Source organism: Empidonax traillii, unplaced genomic scaffold (assembly GCF_003031625.1).
Source record: "Empidonax traillii isolate 1590-97213 ecotype Southwest subspecies unplaced genomic scaffold, ASM303162v1 scaffold475:size860808, whole genome shotgun sequence".
Lineage (NCBI taxonomy): Eukaryota > Metazoa > Chordata > Aves > Passeriformes > Tyrannidae > Empidonax > Empidonax traillii.
The window spans coordinates 92,701-112,793 of NW_020955668.1; the positions used below are offsets into that span (position 1 = coordinate 92,701).

General features: G+C 39.4%; 1 protein-coding gene across 4 annotated transcripts in view; it reads left to right on the forward strand.

The window, feature by feature from the left end:
* Positions 1-20,093, forward strand: part of LDB3 (LIM domain binding 3) — a 117,605-nt gene that overhangs the window by 23,223 nt on the left and 74,289 nt on the right. For all 4 annotated transcript variants that reach the window (XM_027895958.1, XM_027895959.1, XM_027895960.1 and 1 more), the window contains one exon: positions 13,342-13,493. In XM_027895958.1, the coding sequence (XP_027751759.1) occupies positions 13,342-13,493 (152 nt within the window). The remainder of the gene's footprint in view (positions 1-13,341; positions 13,494-20,093) is intronic.

Sequence of the window (20,093 nt, forward strand, 5' to 3'; positions counted from 1 at the left end):
TTTTCCTCTGGATGATTGCACTGCACATTCTTACAGGGTCATGCATGATAAAAAAGGATAAGGGGCCTCCACAGAGACGTGACCAACACCTTATTGTCTGTGGAGCTTTTACCTCTGCACCATCACTGCAAATCTCTTCACAGGGGCTGAAACAGATGCCACAATTACTGCCTGGATCGAAGGGCAATGTAGCATAGAGCTTGAAATGCATGCTTTCATGGCAATCCTGTTTTTCTTTGGTATTCCCACAGAGCAGCAGATGAGATGATTTTAAATGTTTTGAAGTAGAGAGTGTCTTGTTCTTCTCTGACACAGCCAGAAACTTGTAAAGAAGTTTTCTCTTCTTCTTTTGTCTCAGTTGCACCTTTCTTTTCTATTCGAATTTTTATTAGGAACTCATTTTGATACCTGTATGATTTATTTATAACAGTCTTCTGTGTCATTTGCCCAGTATATTGCCTGATGTCTTGCTTGTCACTGTGAAACATGCTGGTGCTTTATTGGTAATGCTTATATTACCCTGAAGTACAGAGACAGGGAGGGTCTAAGCCACGTTATGCTCAGCACTGGCCATGTGTGGAAGAGGCTTTGATGCCTCACTGTTTAAAACTAGAGAATTTCCTCAGATCTCTGGTGTGCCCCTTCATCAGATAAGACAGATAGCTAGATGAGTCTAGGCTTACTTTTACATTTTCTCTGTGTGGTTGATGCATGCAGCTTTAATATCTGCTACAGTTTATGCTTAACATTTTCCTCTGCAGCCCTGTGAGTGTCTCCAGTTTGATAATAAAATTTTGCTGGTAAAATGCTATTTCCAGTAGTGACTCAATGTTAAGACTGAATAATAGGAGTCTTTTTCTAGGTCTTACTTTGGATAGCTCTTGAAGAATAGCATCATTATGAAATAATTGCTTTCTAGATATAGAATAGGAGGTTAATGTAGCTGTGTGGAATAGAAATTACTTTTACTTGAATGTATACTGCACTGGATATGACCCAGAAGACTCATTGCTATGATCTGGACTTATTAAGGAGCTTTTTCTAAGGATTTTATGTAGGAGATACACAGGAATTGGAAGCAGAAGGTAGAGGGTGAATTTCTTTCAATCCTGACAAAAAGGCAGAGGGGAAAGGCCATTCAGAAGAAAATGCCTGTCCCCAGCTGCGAAAACCAGATGGACATAATATGTGGTACTATTTAAAATAGGTCTAGTAAAATTTTGGGAGCATCTTTGGATTTTATTAGACAGTTTCATGTAAAATGCATATGCTGCTCCCATATCATATACATATGCAATCTTATAGCTTGTTCAAGGGCTGCATAATTCTATAAATAGAAGACCCATCCTAGGATAAAGACAGACTACTAATACAGCTCCATTTGGCACTTCTTTCTGCCCCAGGAATCCCTCCAGCTGCCAAATAATCGTCCAAGCATTCTTAATTTTCATTTATTTCCTCTTCCTGGTATCTGAAGTAAAAGCCTCCCACCTGTTAAATAGGTACATATTCACTTTGCAAAATATTTTCTGCTGCCATTGCAGTTGTTACAGTGCTGATGTTGATCACATCAAAGCTCCATCACTGACAGCTTTAAATATTTTCTCTGCAAACATGATTAATGAGACTAAGCAATGTTACTGAACAAGAGGCTGTGAGAGGAGAAAGGATGTAAGAAAAAGGAAACAGATGAAAAATAAAACTAGGGAGGGTGGGAGCCAGTCATCCACTTTGTAATCTCCTGATTGAAGAGACTTTAGAGAAACTTGGCCAAGATCAAGCTTTGACAACATATTAAAACTCCAAAACGCCTACAAATTTTGTTTGCACGTGGGTGCACAGCTCTGAAAAATGTCACTGTAAATATAACTGCCTAGAACAGAGAACTTTCCTAATTCCATCAGTCATAATTCTGGCTGAATCTGAGATTTGCATGCTGGTATTAGCGAATACATCCATCTTCTTTAAAGACTTTTATTCTTTATGCAGTCCAGAATGTCCCTTTAATTTAGCCATTCAGATGCTTGCTTGGTGACAAAATACAGTGATGAAGCTCATTTTCCTGCAGTTTAACTAAGTCCTCATTTGAGATCAAAGTGGAGGGTTAATTTTTTTTTCTGTGTTCCTTTCATTCCTCATTTGTATCAGGCAAAAAACGGTTTCACCAGCAGCAGGAATCCTTATTAAAGTAACTGTCATATTTTCTCGTCTATACAATCCATTGTTTAGCAATTCATTTGGTGCCAGATGAAGGGAAAAACACAAACTGGACACAGAAAGACAGACCACCTTAGACCTTCTGAAATTCTTTCTTGGTCAGACAACAACTTTCCTGCTGCCCCTCCCAAACCAATTATTTTGACATGCTCCATTGCAGAAGTTAGTGTCTAATGCAGCCAAGGAAAACACTGCTAAGGCAAATTCTGAACTTGATTGCATTCCTTCCAAGGACTTAAATAGATGCCCTGTGAACATTTATTCCTTAGCAAAATATGCAACCAAATTATCATAATTAGCATATTTACCCTAGATCAGGAGAGAAAAATTCCTAATTTGGACACGCAGAGTTTAGAAACAAATTGTGACTAGGTGTGTAGCTCATTACAGCCTCTACTTGCAGTGCAGAGGAAAACGTCTGCAGTTATCAGTGAGAAATAAAAGACAGAAGTCCAGCTTTGAAATGGAAGTGAAACACTTCCTGCAGAATAATCCTGTTACTTCCTCATAAATTGCACAGCCTGATGATCCATAAGCAGCAGCTCTGAACTGAGGATAAGTGAGTATCTTAAACTAAGAATAAAGACCATATTCAGCTCTGTAAAGCCTAGCTAAGTATAAAAAACCAGCTAATTATGGTTTTCACACAATTTATGCACCTAACCTTTGTTGCCTGGTAATGTTTATTAGATACAAATGTCTAACCCATTTTGGAAAATCCACACTAAGTTCTTAAACCATTGATCATGATGTCAGACTGGTAGAAATCTTTCATTTGCTGTTATTTCCATGTATAGTTAATCACTTGAAAGAAACAGGAATGTATGGAGGAGTGAGAGTTGGAGGAGCATGTGTAGACAGCAGATTTGAAGGCCCCACCTGAAACACTCCTTTAAAACCTGCATGCTCTGGAACAAAAATCCTGCTCACACCAGTAAATGGTGAACACCAAATCTAGATGAGGAATGAAGCAGAGTACCCAAAAAGGCATTGGCACAAGCATTGCTCCCCAAGTTGAAAGGTGAAAGTATCCCCAGCCAGCAATATCAGTATCTGCAGGTTGTGGTTTGCAGGGGACTTTGGGTTTGGCAGAAGGTGCTGATTCACAATTGATGGGTGCCTCTCTGTAACTCAGACGGTGGAGGTTTTTGATTGAAGCCTCTGAAATGTAGGACAAAATAAAGTTGAAAAATGTATTAAGGTGGGATACATCTTAGCACTCCCCATGCAGATGAAAGCTTTCTAGCCCTCATCTGCCGATCACCAGGGTGAGCAGCACAGAAGGTGAAAGGGAGTCCACAGTACCATGTCAGCTGGGTAGGAAATATTGATTCTCTTCCTGCCTTCATACCTTCTTTCAAGTGCCAGTTACTGATCATAATCTTTGCACATTGAAATCCCCCTCCACACACACCTGTGCTGGGTAACTCCTTGGGGAATTCAAAATATGTAATCAGAAACAACACTGTAAAAAAAAAAAAAGAAACTCCCACTAGCTTGTCCAAAGATAATTGAGGCTGCTCGAACTATGCACTCTGCTGAATTAGGAATCACAAGATGACGGACTCCTGCCTTTCTGTGGAATGAGAATTCCCCAAGAACAGCTTTCCTTGTAGTTGGGAATTTTTGAATCGTTTCAGTCCCAAACTTGGGCATACAAATAGAAGCCATGGTCCTGTGAAGAGGAGTGGCATTGTTTGTATCTTCATTTTAAGTGAAGAACCATTTACCATAGGTTACTGAGGTCTTTAGTTTCTTAAAGCTCTTTTTAAAAAACCTTCTAAATCTGCTTATGACTTCTCAAATTTATAGGACATTCTTGTTAAAACCTTATTTCAACACATCCTTCTTGATGTTGCATTTTCTTAACTTAGCAGTATTTTCAGTTGTACCTTTCAGGATGTGTTGGCTTATATATAGTGATGTTTGATGAAGACTTGTCATAAATTTTCAGAACATAATCTCTTTGTCTTTTGAGTAATTTTTTGCAAAAGATTTTTACTTCAGATTCTTCCTGGAAAATAGTGCAGGTTAGGAAAGGGAGCTGATGAAGCAGTAGTCTGTGAGGAAAGAAGACTGTCAGTCCAGGTTACTTGTGTGTACAATGCACCCATCTGATCTGACTTCTTTTTGACCAGAAATTAAACAAGCATTAGGAGTTGAACCAAAAAATTATCTTTCTCAATTAATGATACATTTTCCATCTTAGTACTCTGACTTTTTTTTTTTAGTCTGAAACAGCCTTTAGCTACAGACAATACTAGTGTCCTGCAACATTTCATTTGTATTATTTTATTTTGTCTGTAAACAGAAAGCCATTCTAAACTCATATTAAAGTTTGTTATTGTAGAGTTATGGAAAACACTCCAGTATTTGCAACAAAACTGCGGAAAACCACATTTTGAAAATTTGTCAGCTTGATACTGCCATGTGCCCTGAAGCCACTGAGAAATGTGTAGGAAGATACTACATTTATGCAATACAGGATTATAAAGGTAATCAGTGTCAGATTCAGTTAGAGGCACCCTCAATAAAACCATATATGTCACTGGCTTGTACTTTACCAAGTAAAATCATGTGTGTGTGTTGTTATACTCTGCAAGCTTTCAGTGGGAAACCTTTGAAGGTTGCTGTACTCACTACTGTAATGGGTTAAAACACCCAAACCCAGCATTGGCATCCTCATACTATCAATAAAGTTCAATCCTCTGAACCCTCCTCAAGGATGCTTTCCTTTTCAAAGAATTTAGAAAAACAAGATCCTTCTTTTTTTAAAATTCGGATTGTGCTGCCTCAACATAACAATCTTCAACATAACAGGATTTCCCTTTTAGATTGGAGGTTACATGAATATGTTCAGATTACTTCCTCTTAAACAAATGTGGCTCCTGTGGCTTCCTAAGGGAAGTGGCCTCTCTGTGTTCAAATGAAAAGCTAGGAAAACAAAGTTACATTTTAACAGGATAAAGAACCATCTTCAATCTCTCTAACTTCCCAGTTTCCTGAAACATCCAGCATGTACTTGGTACATGCATCAAGATCGTATTTTACTTTGCTCCATCCTTAAATTTCCAAGGTTCCTGCTGGGATACCTGGCAGAATGTCATGTTATACACTAAATGTGACACAGCATATTACAGAACAAATTAGCATTGCACTTTCTTGGAGGAACTTTCCTTCTATTCTTTTTTATTAACTTTGATCTTGAAAAGAATTCTTCACTCCCTGAAGTTTGAAGCCTGTGCTTTTGTTTATTCTCTCACAGAGCATGGATGAATGCCACAGGTACAGAACAGTTATTCTCGTGGATAAAGCGAGTGTGTCATGAGTAATTGCTGATATATGCTGACTGGTTAATGCTGGGCCCTCCAGGTGGACCAGATTCACACTGGGCAAGACAGCCTCCTAAAACCTTAGATGCAAAAGTAATGGCGTGACACTAAGTGCAGTTCCTGCAAACTTAGTTCTGATTCAACATCTCTGTCACTGTAGATGTGTGCTACATTTCATTTTCTTTCATGCAGATGCCTTTCTGTGTGTATTATACTGTTCTACAATCTGGAGGCAGAGCACGCAGTTGAGTGCTAAGTACTCCTGGTTTAGAGGCAGGATCGCTCTTTGCTGTGTCACAATGGCAGTTCATATTTTAGTGATCAGAGGGAGAATTACTCCTTTGTTTTCTGGTGGCCAGAAACAAAAATAGCTCAAACAAATGCACATTTAAAGAACAGTTAAAGGTAAGCCTGCATCAGTGTAATAGGTACCCTACTTTACAAACACACAGGAGCAGAGGAATCACTTATATATCAGTCAGATCTGTGCTGGAACCTCAAGACTTAAAGTCAAAGCTGTTTTAAGTTGCTTAATATCAGAAGTGGCTGCAGGCCACTAACTGCCAAACTAAAACTCTCAGTATTGTCTCAAATGTCCTTTTAGTCAGACCTTATTGTTGCTGAACCAATCAAAAGCCCTTCAAAATGGTAAAGCATCGTGGTCTGAGTTGCATACCATGAGATGCATTAAGCAGAATGAACTTGAAAAAATAAAATCTTACCATAGTGACCAATGGCAAAAGACATAAACCCTCAGTTTATTGCTAATGCTTGTAGGGGGAGACAAGACAAACTGTGTTTCTCTGAGCAGGTCAGAAAACTGCAGAGAATGTAGGATTCCAGAAGATGATAGCTGTGAAAATGTAAAAGGCAATATTGCTAACTGAGATATGCCTGTTTGAAACACAAAGAAACATCTCACCTTATACAACTTCCTTGCAATGAATTTAGATTTGAAAAAGAGAAGCAGAGATGAGGATGGGGAACCTTTGGGAACTTTTGAAGAAACTTGGGAGTTGTGATCCTGCAGACACTTGGAAGCTGAGTGTCTGTTTGCTGCAGGGGTTCGTCCTGTGGAAGTTGACAGAACTCACACACACGGGATCTGCCAGAAAACTAAGGATCAGTGCCTCCCTTTTATTCTGGGTTTTGATTTGCATTCAGGTTAATAAACTCATAGATACCAAATAAGAACTTGGTCACTTGTTCATTAAAACCTGTTGTCGTAACAAAACAATCCACATTTATTATTATGGGACTCACCTCTCTGCCTCCATTTAACTTCTGGGAGATGCACAGCACACACTACCCTGGCACAGTACGTGATGCTAACTGAGAACAGACTGAATAGATCTAACAGCTATATTTAGATAAAGATTGGGAGAAGAGATATTACTGTTAGTCATACCATGCAAGATTTAAAGAGCTGCTTAACCTTCTAGTAACGCCAACACATCCTATTAAAAAGTCACATCCACACTTTTACTATCATCTGTAGAGCTGGTGTACAGAGTGCTCATGCTTCTAACAAGCTAATCTGTAGAGCCCACAATATTTCCTTTTTTTTTTTTTTGTTATTTTTTTAACAAAGGATTGAAATTTTTTTCAATCAGATAATGTGGAGGTGGGGCAGGGAATGAAGTGAAATGATCTTCCAACTAGGAACAGGAGTATTCATTCTGACTCTCAAAAAACCCCCCAAAGCCTTGCCTAGGGCAATCCCCTAAGCATTGCCTAAATGCTTCCTTTCATTTCCCAGCTGAAAATCTTTTACATTTGGCTTATTTTCATCACTTGGGTCTCAGTAGCTTGGCAGGAAGGGCTATCTGTCTGCTTCCTTGAAGAGCCTATGCATTGTGCATGAAAAGCAGTGTTGTGAGGGTACTATGTGGAGGGAAAATTTCTGGTGTTAATCAAGGCAGTATCATTCCAGTATGGCCTGGCACACCCGAGGCTGAGGTAAGCCAGATAGCTGGAGTGCTGGAGTATGGATTTCAGCACAGGGTGTCCTGAGTCCCAAGTGCTTGACCGGCCATCCCACAAAATCTCTGTGCTACTGTGCCTCTGTGGCTCCTGGTACCCAAGAGAGATAGATTAGAGCTATTTTGGGTGTTCTCACATGTATTGTAATCTCCCTTCCTAGCTACAGATGAAGCAGAGCCTGAGAGGCCACTTCAGAATGTCTTTGCAGCTTGCCAGCTCAGCTCTGTTTAGTATAAATGGAAACTCTTCAAAGTGTCAGTGGCATGTTTTGCAGATGCCATGAGTGTTCATTTAAGGCAGGTTTTGTTGTCTCATTAAAACAAACAAACAAAAAACAGAACAGAAAAAAAAAAAAGCAGTAAAGCCCAATAGTGAATTTAGAACAATGAGACATAATTGTTCAGGTAAATGGTAGCTGCAGAAAGGGAATTTTCTTTAGGTTTGGTTAGTGGTACATTCAAGGAGTTTAGTTTCGGGTTTCCTACAGTCCTGTCTTTACATTTAATCGTACTTGCTGAGTCTCCCATCTGACACAGAAAGCTATAAAACCCGTGATCGAAGACAGTGGGATGTTTGCTTTATGGTGTAAGTTATCTAGGCTGTTTCTTTCCTTGATTCTGTTGTATGCATTCTGACAATGTGTTGAATGAAATGGTTAATTTCTGCCTGATGACTTACCCCAGTGGGTTTTATTAATTTTTCTTTGCTGTTTTTTCTAGTCCATAATTGACTTCTGTTTTCTAAGAAAGCCCATGATTTTCCCTTTGAAGCTGTTACACATTTATTGTGGGGACAGAGATGGAAAGTGACTCACTTAGGAAACAATAATATAAATTTCCTCAACTGACTTGTTCACAATAGGAGAAGAACTGATGTCTTCAGTCCAGAGATAACTACTTGGATTCATCTGGACATTCAGCAACTTTTCTGCAGTGAGGTTTCAAACAAGTTCTCTCCTTTCAGCAGGTCCTACTCCCATGCATAAGGTGAGGAAGTTCTGCAGCCACTCCCAGGCACTGAGAGCCTCAGGGCTTAGAAAGACTGTGAGGATTTGTTGGAAGCATCTATGCAAAAAACCGCTTGCATAAATATAATGGAGAGAGATTTAAATGTTGTTTTCTCTATAAAGGAAACCTGCTGTATTTTCTGGTGATCCTTAATTTCTGTCCAATCCTTTTCTTGTAAGAGCATATTATAGACTCAGGTCACTGGTAGTTTGCCCTGTCTCTGAATTTTTGATTATGGAAAGGAACATTTTCTTTTAATAATTTCTTCTATTCCTGAGATCTTGAAGAGGAGAGGGTGTTTGTTCCCTGTGCTTTTGGCTCTTTCTAGTACTAGTGAATATTTGATTCTCTGAAACATTGTTCTTACATGAGAAGCAGAAAACAGAAGTTATTGATTTTGGGGTTGGGGTCAGGCATAGCTGAAGTCCCGGTAAAAGAAGAGGCCCTGGCTGATGCTGCAGGCTACTATACTAACACCTTCTCATTTGTATAGACCTAGCTATGTATTTTAGTCTGCCATGTAAACTAGGGTAGGAAAGCTGTGTCCATCCATCTGTTTATACAAGCATTCTCGTTAGTATTTTAACACTCGTCCACTCAAATGCTGCCTGATCCCTATCTCTCCCCCCTTGGAGTGGAGCTAAGAGGCCTTGGATGGGAACATGTGCAGTTCTCAAGGTGGTGCAGCAGCTGCACTTTGTACACTGCCTCCCAGAGCTCTGGCTGAGGAGCATTTACTCTGAACCCAGCGCAGACGTACTTTTTTAGGGCACAGCTGTCGCTGTGGTACTATATATTCACCCAGAATACAGAGCTGCTCACAACAGAGAGTAGTAAGAATTCTCTGTGGTGCATTGAATGTAACGTGATACTTCCAGCCTGCCCACTTGCTTTAAGCCAGGGATATTGGAAGTCAGATGCCTGCCTTGTAGGAAATTTGTGAGGGCTGAAAATTCCCAGCTCTGAAGCAGCACATGTTCCTCTGCTTTTCTGAGAGGCTGAAAGATGCTTGCCTTTTCAATATCAAGTCAGTGCATGGGCTCAAGGCACTAAAGAAATACTATTAAAATTAGATCTTTTGGTGGTACCTTGGCTTGGACTTTGTAAATCAATTGACAGAACTGGCTGTGCCTTGAATCTCTGAATGTCTCTCTGTAGCATTAAATAAAGGTATTTGCAGCACCCAGCTACTGAAAGCTCTGTTGTAATCCAGAGCAAGTGAGCTAAGACTACTGCAAAGGTTTTCTGAAATAGTCTAGATCTTTTAAGAAAAAAATATTGTGGTCAAATTAAAAAATGCATATTTGTCCTAGACAGAAATATTTTTCTCTCTGTTTGTTACCTCTGTTCACAGAAGAGAGGCTGAGATGAGATCCAGCTAGAATTTACTGTATTGACAGATCTAGATTTGCATTCTAATTCCAAGGGTTAATTAACATTTGTCCTTCAAAAATATTTTTAAATAGAAAATTCCCTAAAGATTTCTCAAAAACTCGGTGAGCTCTTCTTCCTTTGTGATTATATTTAGTAAATTTTTAGTAGATCAGAGATGAATTTTCAAAGGAAAATACCAACAGATAAAAGATAAACACTTTGCATTCCATTCCTTTCAGCTGGATCTTTAAAAATGGGAACAAGATAGTCTTGAAAGTGCCTTGACACTTCAGATCTGGCTGCCCTATATCTCCATCTGTACACTGGTATTTTGTCCCCAACAATTACTGACTGTTCTCAATGTCTGCTGTAAATGCATGCTGTGGCTTCGCTTGAAACTCTCTCAGAGATGCCTCTCAGCTTTTAGCAAAAATATATAATTTTGTGCTTCAGTTTTTGAATGTTTTATATAGATTCTGCATCCGGTCCTTACTAATGCCTTCTATATGAAGGTCTATAGGACAAATAATCTAGCATGGTTTTAGACAGTGAAAATGCTGGGGGAAGAAGTAATTCTTTCCTGATACTTTATCATTTTTCTGCATTGCTGATACCATAAATTAGAACCATCTTTTGTACCTGTGAGTCTTGCTGTATATGAAGTTAGGATAAGCTGAATTTAAGCCCAATTTGCTACCGTTAATCTTAGTTGAAGAGGTGACTGCAAATCTCTTCCTTTTCAAATGAAAGAACACTGACTGTTAAGCAAAGATTGAGATCTTTTCCTTTTTTTACCCAGTATGGTTCTCCTGAAGCTCTTTGCCTCAGAAAGGGTGTTGCAGTGGCCATAATTATAAATTCATGTAAATCACAAATTCAAAGTTACTCAGGACTTTTTGTTTGAGAGATTCTTCTGATGAATGTATTTCTTCATTTAGTGGTGTTTTCCAGAAGTGTTAGGCAGAAAATATCCCACTATAGTAGGTGAAATGAGGTCAGTAGTTATAACCATCCACTCCCTCTAAATTAACTGGGTTGAGGTACAAAAACCAGTCTTTGTTCTTGATGAGAGAAAGTGTGTATGTGTGTGTGGGAGGGGTGTCCCAGAATTTGGAACCAGCTGCCTGCCTACTGGAAACACCAGCATCACACAGTTAACGTTTTGTGGCAAGAACTTGCATGTTTCATGAGGAAGTAAAAGGTAGTGTCTTAGAAAAGTGATGTGTGGTGATTATTTATTAAAAAACCTCTATCAGGCAGGTTCAAGCTTTGATGGCTGTCTGACTGGCAAACAGCTCTTGTTCACAGAGAAAAAGGATAATTTGAGAAAGACTGAAGAGTCCTACTCCGTGAATTCAAGTCTTACTGACTCAGACAAATGAGTTTGGCATTAGTTCACATTTTGTCCTTTCCTGACCTCTTATTGTAGTTTAGATTCTGTTTCTTGACATATTTGGAGGACTGAGCAGGTACAAGTACATGTGGGCATGAAAATAATCTGTATTCTTTATAGGCTTCTGGATCTGTGTACTTGGCACAATGCAAGTCAATAAAATGCATCGAAGCTAATATTTGCATAATAGGTTAGGAAAACTATGCTTGTAACATGAATCTCTTGTTTCTATTAATCTCTTTATATGAGGGTTTTAGACTACAGAATAAAACTCCATCTTTGAAACTGCCACAAAATATTTCTCCCACCCCTTGATGCCTTAACACAAGAAAAATACATCGGAGGATGGTGCTGCCATTATCAGTCAACTCTGCTTGCATGAGAACATATCATAGAACTCTTATTGCTTCTCTCTCTAATGAAAAGGTATAAAACCTTGTCTCTCCCAGTCAGATCAGTTCTGGGATGTTCCTTACAGTGCCTAATTTGAAAATAATCTTTATTTTAAGTAATGTCTGAGCAACCCGGGTGCTGTGTTTTAGCTGATACTAAAGCTTGTGTTCTAGTAAATTGACAGCTCCTGTTGTCAGGCTACACTGTCAATTAGACTGCCAGCCTCAGTACTGAGCACCTTTAATGGGATGTTAAGAAAGGGCTGGTTACTTTTTTTGCTTATTTTTCTTTGCCAGTGAAGAGCATAAATAAGCAGTCTAGGGAATTGTTTTGGAAGGAGTTTTTCATTCTGAGTATGTACATGTTTATAAGTGTTTTGAGGTCATGTTAGGGAAGGGAAGTTAAGGAATTCCACTTCACACTTAGAAGTGTTTGAATTTTTGTTGGGTTTTGGTTTCCCTTAGAATTCAACTTCACAGTTTCAGCCAGGCTGAATTCACAGGGGGATTTTGGCTCATAATCAAACACATCTTTCTTTTATGTCCTCTGCACTGAAGGAACAGAATTTTTGAATGCAGCCTTTGTTGTAGTATTTCAGATTATCCTTGGGCTTTCTTAGAAGTGAGGAATGTAAGGCAGTGAGTCTCTAAAAATAAGAGCAAAGACCTATAGCTCATGTTCATATGCTCCAAGTACTGAGTGCTGAAAGCAGAGGACAACTCTGACACGTTCACTAAAACTTGTCTGGCTGACGGTGTGTGAAGGCTCTTCTGTTTTGGTTGGAGTTCCCTAGCGTAGTCGAGGTTCCTAAGTAGCTGTGTTGGTGTCACCCATATGGAAGCTGAGAGAGCTGTGTAAAGCTGAGGTCAGGGGCTGAGGTTCATTTGGAGAAGATGCAGTTCACGAGGTTCCTGGAGCTGACAAAATGTGCTACGATAGTGAATGACCAGAATTCTGAACTGTTGTGTCAGCAGCTGCATCTGTAGTTGAAGCTTTGTGGCTTTTTATTTCTGGCAGTGCCAGACTGTCCTTGGAGTGTCAGGTCCAACAGGTTGATGAGATCATCTTGGATAAGTAGTGATCTGTCTTGGTAATGGAGCTGTAGTTGTATGTAGGTAAGGTTATCCTATAAAGCTTGCTATAAAAGAAGCAAAGCGTGCCCAAGGCCCCTCACACATATTCATTTTCTGTCTGCTCAATAAAATTAATTAATTTGGGAAAAATTGCTTTTAGGAGGAAAAATAAACTTAAATCATGCAGTAGATAGTGGTTCATTAGTTTTCTGCTTCTGAGTAACGTCTCTATATACTACTATAATATAAATAGTGATAATTATCCCCTTGAGGAAGAGATAATAGGTAGTAAGGGAACCACTACATTGGGTTTAACCTCTCAAAATGGACATAATGACCAGTAAATGTTGTCCTGGACCTTTGCAGAAAAGTGAGTTAACTTTGATTTGTTTAATTTCCACAAATGTTGTCGTTTCACCCATACAATAGTAGATACAGCTAGTGTTGTATCTATTAGTGTATTTATTGCTGCTTGTATGCTGTATTATAATTCAGAGTGAGTTCTCCAACTGTTCTGTGTACAGAATAACTTATCCTGATGAGACCTTTTTTTTTCTTTTCCTGCACAGATCACCCCTGGCAGCAAGGCAGCACAGTCACAGATGAACCAGGGGGACCTTGTGGTGGCCATTGATGGAGTCAACACTGACAGCATGACCCACCTCGAGGCCCAGAACAAGATCAAATCAGCCAGCCACAACCTGAGCCTCACTCTTCAAAAGTATGTTGATATAAGTTAAAGTCTTTGCATTCCTAAGGGCATCCTATGAAACTCGTGACTAAGAGTTACAAGTGTTTTATCTCTGCCTGTTAGATTTATTTGAAGTGCTCATGACACAGATATGAGATGGAAAGCCAAAATCTGCTCTGATTCCTGTAGAAATTGGGTGGATGTTATGTTGGAATTTAGCCTGTTGAATACAGGTGTTATGCCACATCCACTCAAGCTTCTATTAAATAAAATCAACAGTGAAGTGTCTTTGGTTTATTCCCATATGGACAACACAGTTTTGTTTGGTTCATTTATGAACCACCATTCTAGAAACAACCAGTGAAGTAAGTGTTATGGGTGTATGGGGTAACCTGTCATTCACAGCAAGAATAGTCCCAGCAGGCTGAGAATTTGTGCTGATGGTCTGGCCACTGTGAGGTGGAAAGGGCCCAATTTGCATCTGGCAGAATAAGAAAGGTGTAGCCCAAGTGCAGGAAAGGAGTCAGTAGAACATGGCAAGGGCAGGTTTTCTCATAGAGATGTGATAAAAGTTATCTTGCCATTAAGAAAGCAGATAATGGGTCTTTTAACTTTTCCTGGTTAATGTTACTTCCAAGGAAACTTATTCTCAAGTCAGATAACCTTGCACAGAGAATTTCTGTAATAAATGCATTAATATTTAAAGCTCCATAATTATAGAAGGCAAAGTAGCTGCTAATTTTATTGCATTATGGAGAAGATCATTTTTACATAGGGCAGGCAAAGACTGGTACAGAAAGCATCTCGTAATGTGGAAGTATAAGTTAGAATATGCCAAAAAATCTCATCCATGAATGTGCAGGAGGGCTAACCAGTATCAGAAACAGACTAATACCTAAGGGAATCAGATTAGCTAAGGTTTCCAAGACAGAGCAGTGTATTCTAAAGCAAAATGTATGGCTGAATTTCCCTCATGGCTTTAACTTTCAAGTTTGTCTTTAAGGCATTGTCCCAGGTCGTGTCTAAAATCAGTACAAAATGTAGGACGATGCTAACAAAACTGCAGCATGTATGTTAGCTTTTGTGAAAACACTGAGGAGACTTATATATCTCCTGGAAATGTAGAACTATATTTGCCGGAAAAAAAAAAAAGTTTAAATTAAAGCACTTGAGATTTTCAGTTGTTCCAGGTTTCAGATTTTCCTCAGGGTGGTCTGCCTGTTTCAGTGAATGCAGGAGAGGTAGGAGGATGCAGGGAATAATTTCTGGTACCTCATATGATGTGCATGTGTGCCTCATGTGTGCTTAGGGAAGATTAATGAGAAACCAAGAAAGCCAAAAGAAACCAGGAGCCTAATCCTAAATGTACTGAAATGGGCATTATATCAGAAGCCAGAAGAAAAGTCTTTCAGAGCTGTTGAGGGAAGATGGGGCACTATCTTGATGTGTGGAGTTGAATTCTCATTTCTGTGGCCAACTCCAGCTTCTTTTTTTCTACACTCTGATGCATGCTAGTGTTATTATGAATATATATGTAAGATAACTTTTTTACAAAGATTTACCTTGTTCTGGATTATTTTTTATTCAAAAATAAGGGAAAATCCTTTCTGATTATTTTAGAACTTCTGTCTGCTTTTCTGTTGTATCTTTGTGTTTTTACATTGAGAGAAAATGTTTCTTATTGTCTTTTGTGTTGCTGCATACTTGGAATTAATTTTTCTTGATAGTGGATCTGAAAAGTCATCCAGTGTCTGCCTCTATTGGCCCTTAAAACTGCAAACCAAAAGCTCTCCTTCCACACAGAAGTGTTTCCAAAAGCGTGACTAAAAAAAACCAAACCAAACCAAAACAAAACAAAACCTAGTGGAAGTACCATTATTACTTGCTTTCATGCTCTATTTGTTGTTTCTTCTATTTTTTTAAGCCTTGCCCTGTCTCTTGATTCCAAAACAATAGTATAGAATTCAGATAATCAAGTTATGTGGATAATGACCAGCCAAAGAAAGCAGTAATGGAGTGGCTCCACAGACTGGAATATGCTTGCCTAGATAATAGATGTAGATGAGCTAAAAATCCATTTTGAAAAGAAGAAAAATGTTGTTAAGTAAAATTAAATGCTAGTAAGCACAAATAGGTCAGAAACGTGCTTTTTTAACAAGGGAGAACTTTCACAGGTCGTGCTTTTGCTCTGAACTTATGCAATTCAGAGAATCTTCTCTTCAGTTGCTTTATGGTGGGAGCTCTTAGTTCACCTTGGTGACCCATTCAGCCTCACTAGAGAGTTATATGGGAAAAAACAGTGACAAGAACTGAAAAGTAATGTATTTTTTTAACAGTGTTTGTTTCTTAGATGATTAAGGGCCATTCAGAGTTGTGCTCAGAGGCATTAGCTGGCTTTTGCTTTGCACAGTTCAGTATTTATACAAGCTAAAGCTTATCAGCATGTGATCTCAGCAAACTGATGTACACATGGAACCCTGTTGAAGATCCACTATCCCAAAGGCTTGAACAAAAGGCATCTCCACAATATTTAGGAACTTAAAATAATCTTGAAGAATAATTTTTTTCCTGGACACAAATGGGTTAATTTACTTAGAGACAAAAAGATTGTCAGTTTAGTCACCATCCCAAAATTCACAATGCAATATACCTTTTTCAACCAAAAAAAAAAAAATTTACAGATATAGTATTGGTGAGAAGAATAACAGTTAACGTGAAAAATGTGGCAGTAGTGACAAGGAATAGTAACTTTCAACCAAATAAGAACAAAACAGAAGAAAGGCAGAATCTCCTGGGACTTGGTTACCAGGAAAATGACTGTGCTGAGAGATCACTTTGACATTTTTAGACATGGCTTGCAGGATGAAACTGGAGTGGAGTGTTCTACTACTGTGGAAAAACAACACGAGTTGCCATAAAGAGCACAGAGATGGAAACGCTCACTTATTTGTATAAATATTTGCAAATGTTGGAAATCCGTTGAAATGGAAAAGGCATGTATGTGCATTAGGAAATTGAGTGTTGTGATAGGAAAGCTTAAGCCCTAAATTGTGATGGTGTTGGACGTTTACATGAAGGAGTCACGTGGCTCTACAGAATACGCTTCAAGGTCATGGAAAGCCTTCCCGAGGCAATCTGTGGCTTTGTTTTGCTGTTACAGCACTGGAAGTAGAAATGAACTTGTTTGCTTAATCCAGGGAAGAAAGAGTGGAACATGAAATCTAGACATAAGTGCTCTGAGATAGAGCATTTTTATTTTTCTAACGGTTCTTGGCTCTCAAGAGCAATGGCCTTTCCTTTTATTGATCCTGGCCATGAAGGTTTCATGAGCATTGTTTGTAACCTGACAGCTCAGGCAGTGCTTGCTGCTACTCACTTTTATTATCACAATTTAGTTCCTAGTGGGGTTTTTTCAGGGTGGGGAACTGTTTATTTTTTCATTTGGTTGTCAAGAAAGTCTGCACTTTGGTGTCAGCACTTGTGCAGGACATCAGATTGCAAGACATCAAATGCAGAAGAAAGGAAGCGTTAAGAGTGCCCATTCATACTTGCCTGCCTAAACAACAAGAGCCTCTGGTTCCCTGGCTGTACCAACTTAGTTTTGGTTCAAGTACCATCAGTCTGCACTGTTCAAGGTACACTAACATAGCTCTTCAATGAGTGCCAAGTGCTCAGTGCTGGCCTGCATGGAGTTCTCCATGTCTCACTCATGTAGATATCCCATTATGTGTTCAGGAATTTGTGGATGTTGCGTTTTTTCTGGCAGCTTCCTTCCCTAAACTCCCTGTTAATTTTTTTCTTATCACCTCACCCATGCTATGTTTTCACATGAAACCACAAAATTAGACTGAAAGTGTCAGTATTTGGACCATGCCTGAAGAAAGAGACCTGTGATCCAGTGATGTGGGAATATATGGCACCCTCCAGACTAGCTCTGCTTCCTTCAATTTAGAGAATAAAACACATCTGGGGAGTGAATTATTTTTGCTGAAGAAAAGAGAGCAGGAATGAGGGGAGAAGGAAAGAAATGTCTTTGGCGCAGTGCACCCAGCAGAACTCCATGAGGCGCAATAGTATCCAGGCAAACCAGACTGGTATTCTAAAACGTTAGATTGTATAGGCTCAGCTTGTTCCTTAGAAATGGGCATTGCTCCAGGTGTACTGAGAGGGGTGCTAACTCTTCTAGACCATGCTATGGAAGACTGTGATCATGCTCTAGAATGGCCTGGATCATGGTGGAAAAAGACACTACCTTGCTTTTAGTTGTTTTGTGACCTCCTGGAATTTAGTTCTCAGTCATTTTTCAGTATCAGTTTCTAATCAGTTACTTGAGCTACACAGCTGCCCTCAGGCGTTTTAATTCTGGGCCAGTCAAAGTTCATCTTTAACTGTCTGGCTGCCCCACAGATATTTAGGCCACAAGCTTTTTGTCCTGCAGTATTCAGTTCACAGGTGAAAAGCAAAACATGCAAAATTCATTTTTATTTCATGAAAATGGGTTTCTTTTTTAAATGCACAGTAAATGCAATGCACCAGAGAGCAGTATTATTTGTCAACACATTTCACTGGAGCATCCACAACATTCACTTGATCTGAAGTAATCTGATCAGCCTCCTTGGAAAGGACTCACCAAATGTACTGGCTTGGTTTTGGAAAGTGCTGTAACATGAGCGCGCCTCATTCTGCTGGCACAAACATTCCTGTGTCACTCTAAGACTCTGCTTTGGCGTCACTCTGTGCTGGAGAGGAGCAGGAGAGGTGGAAACCTTCCCTGCTTGGTGCACATTGACAAAACCTCCCTCTCCCAGGGCATGTAAGCGATGTTACCATTTGCTTCCAGATAGTCACAACCGAGTGTCTTTTGCTGGAAAATCATGAGCTAAATAATTCTTTTCTCTGCTGAAAGGGGAAGTGTCAGAGACAAAGCCATGAGAGACCTACGGTAAATATTTAATAGCTTTCATTTTTTGTGAAGCACCAAAAGATGGCTGATCCTGCAGTATTCATTTCAGGCCTACTATAAATAAAGCATGTGGTGACAGCAAACTGCAAGCAGGGGGAATTCAGTGGTTATTGTAAACTGCTGTCTTTTGTCTGAAGCTGTGAATAGTAACCAATTCTGTGCATGTTTTAGGTCTGCTGATGGGCACGTTTAAATCAGAACCAGACTGAGGCTGCATTTATGCTCAGAAGAATTAGAAGAGGGTATCGCTCCCAGTCTGAGAGTAAATTGGAACTATATAAACAATAGTTTATATAAACAATAGTTGGAACTATATAAACAGAAGCATGGTCTGAACTAGTCATAATTGGACTATTCAAAATTTTAAGCAGATCAGTACAAAAAAGGAGAGGAACACTGATGGTGGATGTGACATGTGATAGCAGTTAGTTTGCTTAGAGATGTGACTCTAGAACTTCCTAGAGTCATCTGCCTCCAATAGCCAAGGTTTCCTCCTTCCATCTGGGGATGCTGTATGCTTAAAGCACTGAAAAAAAGGCATATCCTCCTAGTGAATTAAGGAGGCTACACTGTGTCACTGTGAGCTGAGAGAGGTGATCCTCCCTCACTCCTGGTGAATTAGAGGTGAATCCCATTGCGTGCCCAGTTGTCTCTGTATACAGGTATGAGAGGACAGCAGGATTTGTTTACAAGTGTCAGGCTAACATTTGGTCAGGGCTGTGAGTTACTGCCTTTGAGCAGCAACATTTACTGCTGTTAAAATTAATGAGCAGCTTTTTCCATGGAAAGTGAAATAAAATATCAGTCGCTGCAATAAATACAAATATATTCCTTACATGAGCAGTTTAATTGAGTGGACTGCTATTTACACTCTCTGCATAAAGTGTCCTTGTTAGTTTTAGAAAAAAGCCTGGAAACTGTGGATATATGCCAAGGCTTTAAAGGGCAGTGAAGTTTTCGTTGCAACAGGATTCTACTTAGGGATTAGACCTGTTCTCAGAGTGCACATCACTTTTTTCCCCCAAAATACCAGTTTAGAGATGAGATTAAAATTCACTATTTTATTTCTCTGAGAAATATTCTCTGGATGGCCTAAAGATAATCTCCATGGGAATTATTTCACATATTGTATTGCACTCAGTGTGGAAAGGTCAAGATGGGTACCAGGGGCACATCTCACAGAAGTCAGTGGGCTGACACAGCTAAATACACATGGCACTTGTATTCTCTCAGACAAACATTTACTGGTTGCATTCTGCAATGAGGAAGCAGATACGTTAGCCAAAAAGTCGCAGTGTATTAAGTCTGGGACCTTTTCTTATTGATTAACGTTGATTAGCTTAAGCATGGTCCTGGAAAGATGTGAATTACACACTTGAAGCTAATTGGAATGGATGATAAAGTATCTTTTAGAAGTGCAATGAGGAATCATTCAATGAGGTGAAATACTAAGGCTTTGCTAGATCAGTCTTGTGTTACCTTCTTTGCACGTGTGGGGCAGTTGGTTTCTTCTGGATCCTTTTCACCGCGGTGTTTCTTGCCCACCAGCCACTGCAAAAGCTGTCTGGCCTTATTCTTTTTTCACAAAGTCCTAATCATTAGTGACTGGTTGTTTCTTACAACGAGGGCAGAGGTACACCCAGGTCCATTTTGCCTGGCTTTTGGCC